Source organism: Anomaloglossus baeobatrachus, chromosome 2, assembly GCF_048569485.1.
Source record: "Anomaloglossus baeobatrachus isolate aAnoBae1 chromosome 2, aAnoBae1.hap1, whole genome shotgun sequence".
Taxonomy (NCBI): Eukaryota; Metazoa; Chordata; class Amphibia; order Anura; family Aromobatidae; genus Anomaloglossus; species Anomaloglossus baeobatrachus.
Window position 1 is genome coordinate 418312885 of NC_134354.1, and position 19599 is coordinate 418332483.

At 46.7% G+C, this 19599-nt stretch overlaps 1 protein-coding gene across 2 annotated transcripts in view; it reads left to right on the forward strand.

Moving 5' to 3' along the window:
• LCK (LCK proto-oncogene, Src family tyrosine kinase) overlaps positions 1-19599 on the forward strand; it is a 189473-nt gene that overhangs the window by 69599 nt on the left and 100275 nt on the right. For both annotated transcript variants that reach the window (XM_075336154.1, XM_075336153.1), the window contains one exon: positions 13924-13999. In XM_075336154.1, coding sequence (XP_075192269.1) covers positions 13924-13999 — 76 coding nt within the window. The remainder of the gene's footprint in view (positions 1-13923; positions 14000-19599) is intronic.

The following is a 19599-nucleotide window of genomic DNA, read 5'->3' on the forward strand; positions in this document are numbered from 1 at the left end:
CCCGATGTGTCTGTGCTGTCCAGTTGCTATGCTGTACACTCCCCTCTGTGCCTTATTGATTTCTGTATTCCAAATGTCATTATTACTGTCACCTTCCTATCGTCCCAGTCACACCCGGTGTCCTGGCGCATCTGCCGGCTTGCCGACTGCTAGCGTGACGTTGTCCGGCCGTGGCCGCCTTGTGCGCATGCGTGGGAGTCTTGGAGACGTCCGTTCTCCCGCGCATGCGCACTGCCTCCGGCGGTCTCGGCTCACTCCGCCCGCTGGCCTCGACTTCCGGCGCATGCGCACTTCCAGACACCGCCCTCACCTGATTGAAAACAATTGTGCTGTCCCTGTATATAGCGGTCAGCCTTACTCTGCTCCTCACTTCCCTTGTAAAAGCGTTCAGCCGAAACAGCTGTTGGGATCGTCCTCCTGCCGCCACTTCCCTCCACTCCTCAGGTAGTTATCGGTCTTTTATTCCTTTACTGCCCATACCTCTCTCAGGCTCACACGACTAGACCGGGCTTTGAGATCTGACTCTCTCCCCCCCTCCCCCCCCCCTTCCTTTTTCTGACACTGGCCGTTACTGTGCTCCTCGGCACCTCTCGGCCTCACGACTATCTCATACTCTCTTCTCAGTTCCCTCTCCCTGCCCCACGACTAGTCCTCTCTACTTTAGAGACTACTGTGTCTATTCGCATTTCCTTCTTTTTCCTGCCCGATTGTACCTCCCCCCACTGGAGTCGGGCTGTATACTATTTGTATTCTACTGTTCTACCTGCCTTCCCACATCTTCTTCTGAGATATCATTTTATCATTCCTGCCTTTCTCTGTAGCTCCACGACTAGTCTGGGCACAAGGACCTGATTGTACTTCAAACTAGCCGCTACTGTGCTAACCGGCACCTCTCGGCTTCACGACTATAAACTGCCCATTTCATTACTACCTCAGCCTCCTCTCTATTGCCCTACGACTACTCTGGTTGATACTATCTTCTCACACTCCCCTTTTGTGATTCCTGCTTACCTGTTTACCGGTTACTGTTTTCTAATTCCTGATTACATTTATTTGTGGAGGGTAACCCTGACCATCTACCATCTTGGGACTTAGGGGCCCATCCCTGGATTTACACATCTCAGGGATATACTATTTTTCACAACATTCTTATATATTCTCTTTGGGCCCCCCCCCCCCCCCCTCAGGGTTTCTTTACGGCGTCGGGTTGGACCCTACATTTCCCCCCCCCTTTTTGTGTTCCACATATATTTACATCCTCCATCCCCAGGTGACTTCATTCCTTTTCCTAAATTTTTGTCCAATTATTTGTCCCATTTTGACATTGTACTATTTATTCTCATAACAAGCTGATATCCCATATCGTTGTAATTTTATGTGAATAAAATTTAATACTTTTTTGCATTACGTTTTGGTGCCATTTTTCTTCTTTTCTCCTTGTTTATAATGTTTTCTGAACTAGGCACCCCTTCCTGTGGGAACCCCAGGTTGTGTTTCCCTCAGTGATTATTTAACTTAGCCATGCATATGTTGTTACTGATGAGACAAATATAGAACTTTTTGGTGATAATTCTAAGCGGTATTTTTGGAGAAAACTAGGTACCTGATCACAGTGAAACATGGTGGTGGCAGCATCATGCCAGGTGGTATTTTTCAGCTTCAGGGACAGGACAACTGGTTGCAATTGATGGAAAGATGATTGTGGCCAAGTACAGAGATATCCTGAAAGAAAACCTCTTCCAGAGTGCTCTGGACCTCAGACTTGGCTGAAGGTTCACCTTCCAACAAGACAATGACCCTCAGCACACAGCGAAAATAACAATGGAGTGGCTTTAGAACAACTCTTTAACCATTCTTGACTGGTCCAGCCAAGAGCCCTGACCTAAATCCAATTGAGCATCTCTGGATAGAACGGAAAATGGCTGTCTACCAACGTTCACCATACAACCTGACGGAACTGGAGGGGATCTGTAAGGAAGAATGGCAGAGGGTCCCCAAATCCAGGTGTAAAAAACTTGTTGCATCATTCCCAAGAAGACTCATGGCGGTACTGGCTGAAAAGGGTGCTTCTACTCAATACTAAGCAAAGGGTCTGAATACTTATGACCACGTGATATTTCAGTTTTTCTTTTTTATAAAATTTGCAAAAATTTCTACATTTCTGTTTTTTTTCTGTCAAGATGAGGTGCAGAGTGTCTATTAATGAGAAAAAAATGAACTTTTTTGAATTTACCAAATGGCTGCAATGAAACAAAGAATGAAAAATTTAAAGGGGTCTGAATATTTTCCGTACCCACTGTAGGTCCGTACAAAATTACATTGGTCATTAATACGGTTGATTTCCGTCTTGCCTGCATGTTTCAATATCCATAATGTATTCCACAGATCTCTGGTAGAAAAATATGTGGCTTCAGGAATCTCTCTCCCATTATCTCAAATCACATAAACCCTAGTAATGCGCGTACTTGGCATTGCTCGATACTCAATCAAGCATTGGGGTGCTCAAGCCCTCTTGTTACTTGAACGAGTATTGTGGGTGCTCTAGCGAAAGCTCAAGTTTCTGCCCCACATGTTTCTCGGCTGTTAGACAAGCAAAAAACATGCGGGAATTGCTTGCCAAATACGGTAATGCTGTAGCCCCCCTACTTTTGATCACCAGCCAAGGTAAAGCAGAGAACTATGAACTGATATTATCAGGTTGTGAAGATCCATGTCTGTTAGGCCTTTCCCAGCCAATAATAGCAGCCTGTGACCATCCTAGATGTTGTGCTTCACACTAAATGCACCAATTCTGTGGCTTCAAATCAGCTCTTCTCAATTGCCTTGGTAGGGTGGCAATCAGGAGAATTGGTTTATAGGGTTGTGGTAGATCCACTCACTCAGCTGCAGTATGAGGTAGACACAGGAATGCTTCTCGGTTTAAATTTCAGCTGGTTTATTAGCGCCATAAACCAGCCTGAACAAAATAAAACAAAACAGCCTTACTGGCATAAAAGAAAACAAGACCTTATGTGTCAAGTCCATACACTGCGGGTTCAGCCCGCTAAAGTTTGGGGTTCCACACTGTTCAGAGAGATGAGGAACTGCTTCCACCAACACAGAAAATACAGAACAGTGAGTGTGTCCAGAGGCCTGGCTTTTACCTCTTGGACCACACCCCGAGGTGGAGATATGGTGAACAGCCGTCCCACCCATCTCTTTCTTTAGCTGTACACAAAAACCCGGCCCAGTTAAAAGAAATTTAACCCTCTCAGCACCTAGTATGCTGGAGCATTACATCCGGGTTCACATCACTGATTTTAGTAGTCTCAGCGACACATACCTCCCCTCTTGCAGTTTACCAGTGATCATATCACAGGTTAATGTCAGCTGTGAAATGTCAGCTGGCATCAAGTCCTGGTGATAGTAATGGATTGGTGTCTATTAGACACCCACATTACTAACCCAGTAAGTGTAAAATGAAAAAAACAAACACACAGAAAAAAGTTTATTTGAATAAAGACTTTCCTACACTATCCCTCATTCAACAATCTATTATTTTTAAAAAATTCACAAAGCTCTGATGTAATCTATGGTCCCACAACGTCCCACAAATTGGTACTCCAACCTATGGAGTACTGTTCAGAGAACGAGGCTCCATTGGTCACTCGCAGTTTATGCCAGACCCGGAATTTCTCACGAGTGGTGACATCACTGAGTTACTAACGTCATCATGCGTGAGAAATTCTGGGTTTGGTGCTGACCGGGAGTGACTTATTGAGCCTCGTTTTGAATGAGGCTCCATAGGTAGAAGTACCAATTCAGGGGACCAGGGATTACATAGGAGCTTCTTTTTTATTTTTTAAAATAATAAATTTGTAAATGAGGGATAGTGTGAGGGAGTTTTTATTCAAATAAACAGTTTTTTTTCCTGTGTGTGTATGTGTGTGTTTTTTCACTTTACACTTACTGGGTTAGTAATAGGGGTGTCTGATAAATACAATTCCACTACTAACCCCTGGGCTTGATGCCAGCTGACAATTCACAGCTGACATTACCCCCAAAAATATTACCCTGATGGCCAATGCACCATGCAATCGGGAAGAGCTGGGGTGAAGCGCCAGAAGTGACGCATCTAATATATGAGCTAATTCTGGGATAATTACAGCCTGTTATTTTTAAACTGGGAAGGGCCAAATAATCATGGACTTTCCCAGCCTGATATTAGCAGCCCCCAACTGTCTTCTTTACCTTGGCTAGTTTTCAAAAAAAGGTTGGACCCCATGTGGTTTTCATTACATTTGATCGCTGTTTCCATCCATTTCAGCGATTTTCCAGCCTCCCCAGGGCTCCTAAGCTGGTCTGCCGGAAAAATGCTCAAGTTCCCCATTGACTTCCAGTATACTTGTTAGTCGAATCAAGCCTGTCCAAGTGTCGTACCTGCTCGATTTGAGTAATGAGCACCCAAGCAGTTTAGTGCTCGCTCATCCCTAATAAAAAACATTTACGTTTGTAGGTTTAAAAACTGTGTAAAAGTTCATGAGATATTGATTTGTGTGCCATATTTCAGTGTATATCACAACTATAGTCATTTTTTGCTATTTTAGCACTATTTTGCTGTTTTATCATAACATTTATTTTTGAAACACTATGTTTATATTTGGATTTTTTTCCTCGTAGCTGCTTATTTTTTGCATTTTGTTTTAATCATTTATCATATTTATTTTTTATAACAGTAATCTTTATTGAAATTTTACAAGAATGAAACAAAACAAAAATGAAATTAACATCCAGTGTTTTGAAATCTCTATAATATGTTCAATTTAATGTTTAATAAGAAGAGGATAAGTAAAGATGAAGAATGGAATTTAGAGAGGGATGGGGGATAAATATCACAAGACAAGGGCTATGAAATGAAGGGATTATTTGGACAACATGGATAAAGGGATCAAAAAAGAGTCATTATGAGAGACTTCCGGTTCCTGTCCTGGCTGAGGTGGAAGCATAGAGGAGAATCTCCTGCCACCCCTCACAGAAACCGACTAAAAACAGACCCCCCGGACGAGCCACCAAACAGAGAGCAGCACAGGAGGTTACCTAAAGCAGACAGCTATGGAACGGTACCTCCTGAGAAGCTCTGGGAGCGGTGAGTCAGCCTGGAGAAGCTTTGATATGGACAGGGGAGAAGATAAGATAATGGCGCCGAGCCTGATGGGGGAGGAGCCTGAACGCATGGTGAGAGACACAGAAAAGCAAACACAGAGCTGGAAGGGGAGAGATAAGGTAGATATGAGCGAGGAGACAGGAGATAAGGAAGATATGAGCGAGGAGTCACAGGAGGACACAGCAGGAGAGAGGTGGATGCAGGGGACTGATGACGGTGGATCGCAATGGGAGGATGAAGGAGATATGGAGGCAGAGGGGAGAGAAGATGCAGGCAAAGCAGGGCAGCTCAAAGACACAGCAGTGTTGGAGGATGAAACTGACAAACAGCACAGGGAGATTAATCCCACTCAGACTCACAGGAAGTCAAATGCAAGAATTCATAGTACCCCTTCCAAAGGAAACAAAAAGCAGCCTACTACACCAACATCACAAGCCTGCAAGTTATTGGGGGATGGAGGTGGTGGCCCAGTACAGACAAAGAGAACTAAGAAAACAGCACCACCTGCAGGCCAAGACAAGTACACACAAAAGCTTAATGTGGACTATAAAAAACTGGCTGAAGAAGTGACATCACACTTGTCAAAAGAGGTTAAAGTGGCTATTGAGGCAGCCATACAAACATCATTAGCTAATATGCAAAAACAGATAAATGCCCATGCCTCTAGACTGGCAGAATCAGAGCAGAGAATATCTGACTCCGAGGAGACAATACTGGCTATGCAAGCACAAATAGCAGCTCTAGCAAAATCTAATCAATACTTGAAGGATAAAGCAGACGATTTGGAAAACAGATCGAGACGAAACAACCTACGTATAGTCGGGTTGCCAGAGTCTGTGTCGATTGGACAGTTGGATAATATATGCGAGTTGGAGCTACCGCAGGCCCTGGGCATAAAGGCGAAATTCAGAGTTGAAAGAGCCCACAGAGTGGGTCCACTGAGACACCAGGAGACGAATAAGGGAGAGGGCCAAAACTCAAACAAGAATACCCCGATAAGAGCCAGGCAGGTGATTGTCAAGTACCTTGATTATAAGCATAAGGAGGAAATATTGAGGGCCTTTAGAGAACGAAAGCGTCCACTACAATATCAAGGCAACAGACTGCTAATTTTTGGGGATTATTCAGCGGAAGTATCCAGAAGGAGAAAAGAATTTACCAAAATTTGCTCATTTCTGTACAACAAAAAAGTAAAGTGCCAGCTATTATACCCTGCTACACTGAAAGTTAGAAACCCCAATGGCTCGTTTGTATACTACAAGGACTACAAAGAAGCAGAAAACATTCTCATGGCAGAGCTCAACAAGACTAGGTCAGAAAGGCAAGAAAAAGGAGCTAGTGGAGAAGGGAATAATAGAAGAGGATCCCCCACAAGCTCAGGAAGAGATGTGGGACGTCTTGGGGGACAAAAGCAAGTCGAGACCAGGGAGGAAAGGAGGCCAAGCCCGGGTCGACAGCATAATTCTCGCCTGGAACACAGGAACCAACCCTTGGAGAGAAACCATGATACCTGAACTGGAACTCGCTCATTGTTTTTCCTTTTTTGGCCTGTTTTTTTTTTTTTTTTTTCTCTTCCCAAACAGGGAGAGGCGTTGAGGAGGATGCATTACGGAGAGAGGGTTGGGGAGGTGAGAGGAGGAGGGGGAAGGGAGAAAAGAGAGGAAAACATCCCAAAGTCTGGGTCCTCTTCCCCCCCCCTCTTTTTTTTTTTTTTTTTTTTTTTTTTTTTTGTTTGTTTTTTTTTTTGTTCTTCTTCTTTCTTTCTCCATCTTCTCTCCCCTTGGTCTTTTTTTTCTTTTTCTCCTTTGTCCAGGAACATCATCCAAATTCAAATGAAGTGGGCCTGTTCTGGGCGGACTGATGGCTACCTGGAGTCAGAGATAAGTAGGACTGGAGAATCTTGCTGAGGTTTTGACATACTGTGCTAATTTTTGCATAATTTTCAAAGGCTTATTCAAGTTAGTCCGGGGATGGAACATATATTTTTTGGGGGGTGATTAGGGAGCACATGTATTTTGGCTAGGAATAGGGGAGCTCACCAACGTGGCGGGAAGCGCCGTGGATTTCTCGGAAGGGAAAATATGTTTTACAGTTACATGCTTTTTGTTGTATTTGTTATATTTGCAAGGTGGGGAAAGGGAGTGTCGATTTTGTGGTACCAACTGTGATTCTAGTGTCGAACATCTCGTCTTCCTTGATGCAGGGGCCCATAGGGGAGGGAGTAGTAAAAGCAGAATACACAGGTAAACATGATACAGATAACTACGTGGAATGTTAAAGGGCTGAGATCACCTAACAAACGAGCAATGATATTGAGACATCTGAAAAGACTAAAGACAGACATTGCCTTATTACAGGAAACCCACTTGGGGGGGGAGGACTTTTTCCGCATGAAGAAACATTGGGTGGGCACCGTTTACGGGGCAGCGGCACAAGGTAGAAAAGCGGGCACTATGATTCTAATAAATAAACAATTCAGTCATGAGGTAGTGGCACATGAGGCAGACGACCATGGAAGGTGGCAGCACTTAACAATCGTTAGTCCAGCGGGTAAACTCAGTATTTATAATGTCTATGGCCCAAATTCACAACAAATCACATTTCATGATGACATAAAGGCCATCATATTAGCAGATGGGGAGGCTAACATTATAGTGGGAGGCGATTTTAACACCGTCCCAGACTCAGCTGAAGATAGGAGGAGGGGCGAGGAGGGGACAGCTAATGTGGGCAGGAGTTTAGACAATAGGGATGTAACATTAGAAGACGTAGGACTGAAAGACATCTGGAGACTAACTCACCCACATGACAGAGAGTATACACACTTCTCTCACCCTCATGATAGCTGGTCACGTATTGATCAGTTCTGGATCTCGCAAGACTTACTGAGTGGTACGCAAGATTGTGTGATAGAGAATATGGTGATCTCTGATCATAGTCCGGTGAGATTGGGCATTAGAGAGAAATTCAGGAGAGGTACAGCTATCATATGGAGATTCCCATCGTTCCTTCTCAGGCAAGATAATTTCCATAAGGTGCTACAGGAGTGGTGGGGAGAATTCGCAGAGGACAATAAGGAACATAGAGAGTCCCCAGTGATATTTTGGGAAACGGCAAAAGCGGTCCTAAGGGGCAGTCTGGTGGGGTACGCAGCCATGATCAAACGGAAAACCAATGAGAATTATAATTTCCATAGTGAAGCAGTACGGGTAGCATATACAAATTATGTGACAAATAGATCTCCCATGACAAAAGGCAGATGGCTGGAGGCAAAAGAGGGATTTGACGAATGGGCCAAAAAAAAGGAACAACTATTCTGGTCGCACAAGGAGGTTGACTTACATAGGTTTGGCAACAAGGCGGGAAGGATGTTGGCCAATCTGGCAAGGGGCAGCAGAAAGATGACAGTGATCTCTAAACTGAAAACAAAGGGGGGAGAGGTGACTACGGATCCTAAGGACATTAATAAACTGTTGGGAGATTACTATAGAAAACTATATGGGTCAGGGAATAACGACATGACTGATGAGGCAGAGTGGCTAAGACAAGCCCAAATGCCTAGCTTGACGGAGGAAGATTTGAGTGCCTTAAACGCAGATATCACAGTAGAGGAGGTGACGAGAACAATTGGGGAGCTTAACACCAACAAGGCACCGGGACCTGACGGTTTCAATAGTGAATTCTATAAGGCTCTGAAGGATCTGATCTCGCCGGATCTAACCTCAGTCTTTAATGCTTTCCTGGGAGGGGCGGAAATACCCAAAAATTCCAACATAGCATATATTAAATTACTCCCCAAGGGAACCAAGGACCTGGATGATCCCTCTAGTTATAGACCTATATCGCTCATAAATCAGGATTTAAAAATTATGTCCAAGATCATGGCTAATAGACTGGCCGAGATCTTACCTAGGATCATTACGAATCACCAGGTGGGGTTTATTAAGTGGAGAAATGCCGTTACCAATATTCGAAAGACAATTCTAGTGGTAGACGCGGTTAGACTGGGTCTCACTGAGGGAGGGGCTAGACCTGCCCTAGTTACACTTGACGCAGAAAAAGCGTTTGATAATGTAAATTGGGGGTGGTTAGACAGGGTAATGGAGGCCATAGGGATTGTAGGCAAGATGAGACTTTACATTAGAAACCTTTATGCCAACTCGGGAGCTAGGGTACACACTCCGGGCTTTCTAACAGACGTGTTCCCTTTGATGAAGGGAACAAGACAGGGCTGCCCATTATCTCCTCTTTTATTCAACCTGGCAATCGAGCCGTTGTCAAGAATACTACAGGGACAAAATAGCTTTAAAGGAATCAAGATAAGGGGTTCAGAAGTAAAGACAGCGCTTTTTGCTGATGACATCATACTTTATATGGGGGACCCCGGTGCGGATTTGCCACAGACTCTTGCCTTGATTGAAAAATTTGGCTCATTCTCCGGTTTCAAACTGAACAAAAAAAAATGCGAGATCATGTTCCTAAAGGGGCATCATGGGACAATGGGGGGACAAATAAGGGATGGCTGTCTATGTGGAATTCCTATAGCACAATCTTCAATTAAATACCTGGGAGTGCATATAGGAAGATCGGTGGAAACAATCTATAACTTGAATTATGGACCGCTAATCAGGAAAATTATAGTTCAATTAAAGGGATGGAAAGGTCTGCCACTTCCATTACTGGCAAGATGCCACCTGATAAAAATGATGAGCTTTCCTAGGCTGCTGTATCCCTTCCAGACAATCCCGCTATTGCTAAAACTAAAGGATGTGAATAAGCTCAACTCCGCGTATACAGAATTTCTGTGGAGGGGAAGGAAACCCAGAATAAAGCTGCGTACGCTGATGAAGTCAGCAGAGGAGGGAGGTCTAAACTTTCCAGATGTCCAAGGGTATAATCTTGTATGTATCATGAGGCATGTAATTGATTGGGTGAGAGGAACGAGTAGGCACTCAGATCATGCGATGGAAACTAAATATGCGTCACCGTGGGATCTGACGTCCATTCTGCACTCCCCACTATCCAGGGTTGAAGGGCACATAAGGAACTCAATTATATTCCGAGACACCATGCTAACATGGAAGTCGGTAAGGAAAAAACTGGGGCTCTCATGGAAAGTGTCCAAGTACTTGAACCCCTGGGCATTCCCAAATTTTCCCCTGGGACGAGAAAACAAGCTATTTACTAGATGGAAAGAGAGGGGAGTCAGGAGAATGATAGATGTTATGAATGTGGAGGACAGGAGGTGGATGACAGGTCGGGAAGTGTTGGATAAGTACAACCTTAATAGCTCACATGTCATCCAGTATGAACAATTGAAACATGGAATAATAGGAGACCTGGGTGTGGTTGGAAGAGAGCTGAACAGAAGTTCGATTGATGAGTTACTGGAATGTGATGTAACAAGTATAAATGTCTCTAAAATATATCGATCGCTAAGGGGGGTGCTTATCTCACGGGAGGATAGTCGGACTTTAAAAGCGTGGGGGAAACAATTGGGAAGGGAAGAAGTGGTGGATGATATACTGAGAGGATGGGTACAAGTGCGGAAACATATTACCAATGAGAGATGGAGAGACTCTCAATTCAGAATTCTACATAGGGCCATTATAGGTTTCAACATACCAGGTAGGGATAGGTGGTGTCCTAAGTGTCAAAAAGAAAAAACGGATATGCTGCATGGGCTATGGGAATGTGAGACAATCGCTAGGTTCTGGAACCAAGTCAGACTATTTGCCCAGTCAACATGGGGAATTTTCAGCAAACTAGACTTAATGGTGTGGATTTTCCACTCCTTTGAGGGAGGAGTAGGAGGAGGACCGAGCACGCAGGAAAAGAGGAAATACGCAATAACGCATGACATAGCCATGATAGCTAAGCGTTGCATCTTAAAACACTGGATTCAAAGGGAGGGCCCATCCATAAAGGAGGTTGTGGGCGAATTACACAACCTTCTGAAGTGGGAAAAACTAGAAGCGGAGAGGGATAAAGATGGGTTGACAGCCAAGTTTTTTGTGAGATGGAGACATTTTATTGAAAGCCAATTCACACAGGGAGAAATAATTAACCTGATGGCACCTTTTGTTCACTCGGAGTGGTATATCCTGAGCGATATCCAGGACAGCCTGGGTAAACTGAGAATCACCTAGGAGGGGGCTCTGGCGGGAGGGGGAGACGAGACGGTTGGGAATACCAAGACACGCTAGCAAAATTGAAATCATTCAGGGACGACACAGAGATTTAACGAATTGTATTGCATATGTTATATTATATTTCATTACCTCTGTTTTGGTTTAATGTTACTGTATACTATCTTAAATCGAACAGCAACATGGAACTCCAAATTGGGGTATCACCCACCTCTATGTCACATTTTGTCAGACGAATGTTCTTTTTTTGCAATGATACTTGTCATGTTTTTACAAATTTGAAAAATCAATAAAAAACGTTTTGGAAAAAAAAGAGTCATTATGGTTGTGACTGCATCAGGCTTCTAGGAAGGTGTCAGAAACATCCCAAGATTCCCATAATCATTTATCTATATATATAATTGCCTTATTCTGTCTGTCTGTCTGTCTTGCTCCAAAATTCTGTCCTTACCGCGACAAGCGTCTCATTGGCCGCTCGCCTTGGCTCCGCCCCCCGCACGGATTGGCCGCTCGCCTCGGCTCCGCCCCACACACGGATTGGCCGCTCGCCCAGGCTCCGCCCCCCCACGGATTGGCGTCTCGCCCTGGCCCCCTGCACGCATTGGCAACTCGGCCACGCCCCGCCCCCCTCACGCATGGCACACTCGCTCTGGCCCCGCCCCCCGCACGCATTCCCCAAACCGACACGGAGCCCCGACTCCCAGGTGAGTGCTGTACCCCCGGGAGCCCACATCAGCGTACACCGGCAACCCAGCCGACACATACCCTCGCATTGCTGGGGTTGCCGGCGTACACTGGTGTGGGCTCCCGTGCGAGCGGGGGGAGGGGTACGCTGGTAACCATGGTACACATCGAGTAATATTGTGTAGCATGGTTACCAGCGTACACCGGCTCCCAGGTGAGCGCATCAAGGTCCTGCAGCGGCGGAACACACACACACGCACACACATAACAACAGACACACACACACACATCAGATCACACTCACTCTCACACACACCTCACACACACATCAGATCGCATCCACACACTCACAACTTCCAGTGATATCGCTTGCTTCTCGGCGGCGATACTGTGCGTGCAGTGACCTTTCAAGGCCATGCCAGAAGATCACATGGCCAGAAGCATGTGGTATCTCCGGATGTTGTGAGTGTGAGCGCGTATGTGCAATATCGTCAATGTGTGTGTGCGTGTATGCGATCGGGTGTGTGCGTGTATGGGGATGGAGCACGAGGGGGAATGCACAGCATGGGGGATGGAGCACGATGGGGAGTGCACAGCATGGGGGATGGAGCACGTTTGGGAGTGCGCAGCATGGGGGATGGAGCACATTTGGGAATTTGGGAGTGCGCAGCATGGGGGATGGAGCACGATGGGGAATGTGCAGCATGGGGATGGAGCACGTTTGGGAGTGCACAGCATGGGGGGTGGAGCACGATGTGGAATGCGCAGAATGGGGGATGGAACAAACAATGGGGGGTGCGCAGCATGGGGGATGGAGCACGATGGGGGGTGCGCAGCATGGGGGATGGAGCACGATGGGGGGTGCACACCTCCCCCCAAAACACACACACCGCCACACACGCACTGCACAACACACCACACACACACTGCGAACCACAAACACCGCCCTACACAGACACCCACACACACAGACAACGCCGCACACACACAACACCGAACACACAAACACCGCGGCACACACAAATATACGCACATACCGCACAACACACACATTGCACAAAACATACCTCCCACCAAAACACACACACACCCCACACCCACACAAACCGCGCAACACACACACACAACGCTACAGACACACAGCGCTCCACAAACAACGCAACACACACAACGCAACACACAAACAACACCGCTCTCACCCCCCGCCACACCCAGACAACACCCAGAACATGTACAGCGCCCTACACAAACACTTGGTAACTACACACAACAACATCTATATATATATATATATATATATATATATAACAAAAATCATACATTAACTACACAATATGTAAATTCTAGAATACCCGATGCGTAGAATCGGGCCACCTTCTAGTATATTTATAACCATTTATTTTATTTCTATTGCTGGTACCAAGAAGTATCATGCTGACTAATTTTTCCATTCTATGTAGCATTATGCCATATAGCAGTTAAGCTATTAACGCCTGAGGCGTGGAGGTTGTTCATGAATCTTTTATATATTACATTTTTAGCACATTTTGGTTGTGTGCCAACTTTTCAAGGTGTCACTGTTAGAATTTACGCCATTGCTGTGCATTACAGTTGTAGCAAAGTGAATAAAATGTTTCCAAATCTCATCCACAATCTACAAAAAAAATCAGCAGTGTGGAATCCACAGTGTGAATTGTAACTTTGCAGCATGTCAACTTATACTGCATATTTCCACAGCGGGTTTCACCGGTTGCATATGTAGAAATTTTGCAAATCTGCATCAAAATTTATATTTATGATAAATCTGTAAGTAACATAAATTTGTACTTTTTAACATAACCTAAAGTTTTATTGGGCTGACACTAACATAAGTTATAGAAGGATGCAAAGTAAAAAAAAATATATTTACATGTGAATAATTATTTCTCCCTTCTGTTACTCTCTCAGATGATCCTGCAATATGATGTACAGGATCCATTGGTTTCATATATGTATCAAATTCCTCCGACTTCGCCAGTGCATGGTAAGTAAAACATATGTTTATATATACAGAGTATATATATATATATATACTAGAAGGTGGCCCGATTCTACGCATCGGGTATTCTAGAATTTACGTATTGTGTAGTTCATGTATGATTTTTGTTATATATATATATATATATATATATATATATACATATATATATATATATATATATATATATATATATATAGATGTTGTTGTGTGTAGTTACCAAGTGTTTGTGTAGGGCGCTGTACATGTTCTGGATGTTGTCTGGGTGTGATGGGGGGTGAGAGCGGTGTTGTTTGTGTGTTGCGTTGTTTGTGGAGCGCTGTGTGTCTGTAGCGTTGTGTGTGTGTGGTGTGTTTTGGGGGGAGGTATGTTTTGTGCAATGTGCGTGTTGTGCGGTATGTGCGTATATTTGTGTGTGCAACGTTGTCTGTGTGTGTGGGTGTCTGTGTAGGGCAGTTGTTTGTGGTTCCCAGTGTGTGTGTGTGGTGTGGTGTGTTGTGCAGTGCGCGCAGCGCGCGCGTATGTGTGTGTGTTGGGGGGAGGTGTGCACTTCCCATCGTGCTCCATCCCCCATGCAGCGCACTCCCCATCGTGCTCCATCCCGTATGCTGCGCACCCCCCATCGTGCTCCATCTCTCATCCTGCGCACTCCCAAACGTGCTCCATCCGCCATGCTGCGCACTCCCAAACGTGCTCCATCCGCCATGCAGCGCACTCCCCATCGTGCTCCATCCCCCATGCTGCGCACTCCCAAACGTGCTCCATCCGCCATGCTGCGCACTCCCCATCGTGCTCCATCTCCCATGCTGCGCACTCCCAAACGTGCTCCATCCGCCATGCTGCGCACTCCCAAACGTGCTCCATCCCCCATGCTGCGCACTCCCAAACGTGCTCCATCCGCCATGCTGCGCACTCCCAAACGTGCTCCATCCCCTATGCTGCGCACCCCCCATCGTGCTCCATCTCCCATCCTGCGCACTCCCAAACGTGCTCCATTCGCCATGCTGCGCACTCCCAAACGTGCTCCATCCGCCATGCTGCGCACTCCCAAACGTGCTCCATCCGCCATGCTGCGCACTCCCCATCGTGCTCCATCCCCCATGCTGCGCACTCCCAAACGTGCTCCATCCGCCATGCTGCGCACTCCCCATCGTGCTCCATCTCCCATGCTGCGCACTCCCAAACGTGCTCCATCCGCCATGCTGCGCACTCCCAAACGTGGTCCATCCGCCATGCTGCGCACTCCCAAACGTGCTCCGTCCGCCATACTCCGCACTCCCCATCGTGCTGCATCCTCCATGCTGCGCACTCCCAAACGTGCTCCATCCGCCATACTCCGCACTCCCCATCGTGCTGCATCCCCCATGCTGCGCACTCCCAAACGTGCTCCATCCGCCATGCTGCGCATTTCCAAACGTGCTCCATCCGCCATGCTGCGCACTCCCAAACGTGCTCCATCCGCCATGCTGCGCACTCCCAAACGTGCTCCATCCGCCATGCTGCGCACTCCCAAACGTGCTCCATCCGCCATGCTGCGCACTCCCAAACGTGCTCCATCCGCCATGCTGCGCACTCCCAAAGGTGCTCCATCCGCCATTCTGCGCCAGCATCAGCCTCTCCGTCTCCAGCATCAGCCTCCCCATCCCAGCCTTCCCGAGGTTCAGCCTCTCTCCTCTCAGCCTCCTCCAGCACGCCGTGCTCCTCTGCCGACACTCACAGATCCGATCGCATACACTCACACACACCCACACACACCCACCCGATCGCATACACTCACACCCACCCGATCGCATACACTCACACACACCCGATCGCATACACTCACACACACCCGATCGCATACACTCACACACACCCGATCGCATACACTCACACACACCCACACACCCCGACCCGATCGCATACACTCACACCCACCCGATCGCATACACTCACACACACCCGATCGCATACACTCACACACAAAGACACACACACTGACGATATTGCACATACGCGCTGATACTCACAACATCCGGGGATATCACATGCTTCTGGCCATGTGATCCCCCGGCAGGTCCTGGAAGCTCACAACAGCACAGTATCGCCGCCGAGAAGCAAGCGATATCCCAGGATGTTGTGAGTATTTGGATGCGATGTGATGTGTGAGGTGTGTGTGAGTGTGATCTGATTTGTGTGTGTATGTGTGTGTGTGTGTGCTGTTATGTGTGTGTATGTTCCGCAGCTGCAGGACCTTGATGTGTGGATGCGATGTGATGTGTGTGTGAGGTGTGTGTGAGAGTGAGTGTGAGCCGGTGTACACTGGTAACTATGATACACATCGGGTAACTAAGGGACCTTAGTTACCCGATGTGTATAATGGTTACCAGCTTTCACGGCCTCCGTCAAGATCCCAGCATCGCAAGGTTATGTCTGGCGCTGCCGGGATCCTGACGGAGCCGGTGTAGAAGCAAGCGATATCCCAGCATGTTGTGATGTGTGAGGTGTGTGTGAGAGTGAGTGTGAGAGTGAGTGTGATCTGATGTGTGTGTGTACTCACCTGGGAATCGGGACTCCGTGTCAGTTGGGCCAGAGCGAGCGTGCATTGCGTGAGGGGGGCGGGGCCTGCAGAGAGCCGGGGCGAGAGGCCAATCCGTGTGGGGGGCGGGGCCATGGCGAGCCCAGCGGCCAATCAGCTTTGTGTCACCGTAAGGACACAATTTCGGAGCATGACAGACAGACAGACAGACAGATAGACAGACAGACAGACAGACAGACAGACAGACAGAATAAGGCAATTATATATATAGATATATATATCTATATATATATATATACAGTGCTTTTTTTGCAGTGGTACGCGCCGATACGGCGTACCAGAAAATCTGAAGAGCGCCTCTGGCTCTGTCCGCATGGCTAATTTGTAAACTATACAAATTAGCCATGTGGAGCGGAGGCACAAGCCAGAGGTGTCTCTAGGGGGAGCTGGCGTTGCGCTGTCGGGCTGCTTGATGCGGCGGTGTGGAAGTCTGCCGGGGTGGGAGTCGGCTATTCTCTGAGAGTGGCTGTCACGCTGACAGCCGCACTCATAGAAAGTGCAGCGGCTCCCACTGCTTAATTGTCCTTGCATCTGTCAGACGCGAGGACAATTAAAGCAATGATCCCTGCTTTCATGTGATCAGGTCAGCTGCTCAGACTGCTGACCCGGAAGCCAGCACTGCAGCGCGGAGGAGGCAGAGAAACGCTGATAAGTGCTCCACTGTGGAGCTGAAGAAGACATTGAGGAGGAACATTATGGGAAAGAGGGGAGTATTTATTAAACAGTATGGGGGAGAGAGGGTGAGGGAGGGAACTATCTGGACACACTATGGGGGGACAGAGGGTGGGGAATGGGAACCATCTGTGGACACACATTGGGGGGACAGAGGGTGGGGAGGGGGCAATATGTATATACACAGTATGGGTGGGGGAGGGAACTGTGCACAGAGTATGGTGGGAAGAGAGGATGGGGAGGGGGAAGTATCTTTGGACACAGTATGGAGAGAGAGGATGAGGTTTCATGCATGGGGAGAGAGAGGATGAGGTTTCATGCATGGGGACAGAGGATGAGGGGTGATGCATTGGGACAGAGGATGAGGGGTGATGCATGGGGACAGAGAGGATGAGGTTTCATGCATGGGGACAGAGAGGATGTGGAGCAAACTGGAAAGAAATTTTGAGGGCACAGAATAAAGAGTGACATGGTATGAGGAGCTAGTGGGCAGGATGGGGAGTGAGGTGGAAAAGTATATGGACACAAAGGAGGTAGTGAGGAGACAGGGATGAGAAGAATGTGAGGGGCACAGAATAAAGACTGAGTAGTAGAGGGGAGTGGTATGGAGAGGGGGCAGAATGGGATGACAGTGTGAGGTTATAGCAAGGAGGGGGAGTGTGATGAGGGCACAGTATAAAGACTGGGCAGTATAAGGGGACACAATGTAAAGGACACTGTAAACAGTAGGCTCAGTTTGGAAAGAGGGAATATGTAGGCCATGTACCATAAAAGTGACAGTGTGAGTCATATTTTGTGCAGAGAACACTCTGAGGGGCCATTAATTATTCTGGGGCACAGTGTAGGGAAGATATTTTTAAGTAGAAGTATTATAATCATTCTGCTACTTTTAGGGGCATCGTGTCGGGATGTGCTGCAGAAGACCGGAGAAGATGGAAATCTGCAGAGATGAGATGTGAATGTGAAAAGGCATCATTGCGTCAGGACAAGATGAGAATAGAAAGAAATGACTAGAGACAACATCATCTATAAGGTACCTGAATGTAAATGTTTATTTGTGATACTGACTATGTCTTATCATTAGGCCTTGGTCCCTTTTGCACATTGCTTCTGATGTGAGCACAATGGGACCCCCACTGATCAGCTGATTATGGTGCAGGTGGCCGGAAATGCTTATTTCTGGATCTGGTCCGTCCTCTGATGGTATCCGCGGCCGGGTACTGCACATCCACCCCATTGATTTTAATAGAAGACTGCTCCCACTATCAGAAGACGAAGCAGATCCAGAACTGAGCACTTCCGGCCACCTGCCACCACCGACACCTGGAGTAGGGAATTGGCGGGGTTGCCAGGTGCCGGACCCCGACCAGTCAGACATTTGTGACCTATCCTAAGGAAAGGTCATTAATGTTAAAGTAGTGGAAAATCTCTTTAATAAAGTCTTGTGCCGTCTGGCAAGTTAAGGGTTACTATGTTTTTATTTATGTTGTTACGAGCAGTAAAGGGGTTGTCCAAATTTGTGATGAGTCTGCAGTCACTCTGTGTGTCACTCTGTGACTGCAGCTTTCTGAATTCTCACAGTGTGCACTCTGCACGCTGTCAGGATTCTCTGGTGCCGGTGGTGAGAGTGGGAGGTTATGAAGCTGCAAGTATGCGATTTACATAGATGTGGTCACGTGCTGAACAGACATGCTCAATGAAAATTAATTGACTGAGGCTGGACACATCAAACCAGAATGTGGCCAGAAGTATACAAATCTCATACTTGTGCTGCTCACATGATCGTCCACTCTCTCCACTGGCACCGGCACACCCCGCCGCAGCCCCCAAATCCCCCCCCTCCCGCTCCTCGCCTCAGAGATGCGTACCAGCAAATAATTTTTTTACAAAAAAAGCACTGGCCTAAACTATGTGCAGATCTCATTGCTCATGCGCATAACGCCTTCACCAAAACCCTTCCTGACCTGGCCAATTTTTTCAATTCTGACTATTGTCATTTTATGAGGAAATAGCTCTAGAATGCTTTAACGAATCCCAGTGATCCTGAGATTGTTTTTACATGACATATTGTGAGGTCTATGTGAGAGAAAATACCCAAAAGTGACACCATTGTAAAAACTGCACCCCTCAAAGTGCTCAAAACCACATTAAAGAAGTTTATTAACCATTGAGGTGCTTCAGAGGAATTAAACCAATGTGAAAGGAAAAATTTAAAATTTTACTTTTGCCAACAAAAATGTTACTTTATACCCAAACAGGAGAAAATGCACTGTACAATTTGTTGTGTAATTTATCATGCATATGCATACCCAATATGTGGTGGAATTCTACTGTTTTGGTGAACGGCAAGGTTTGG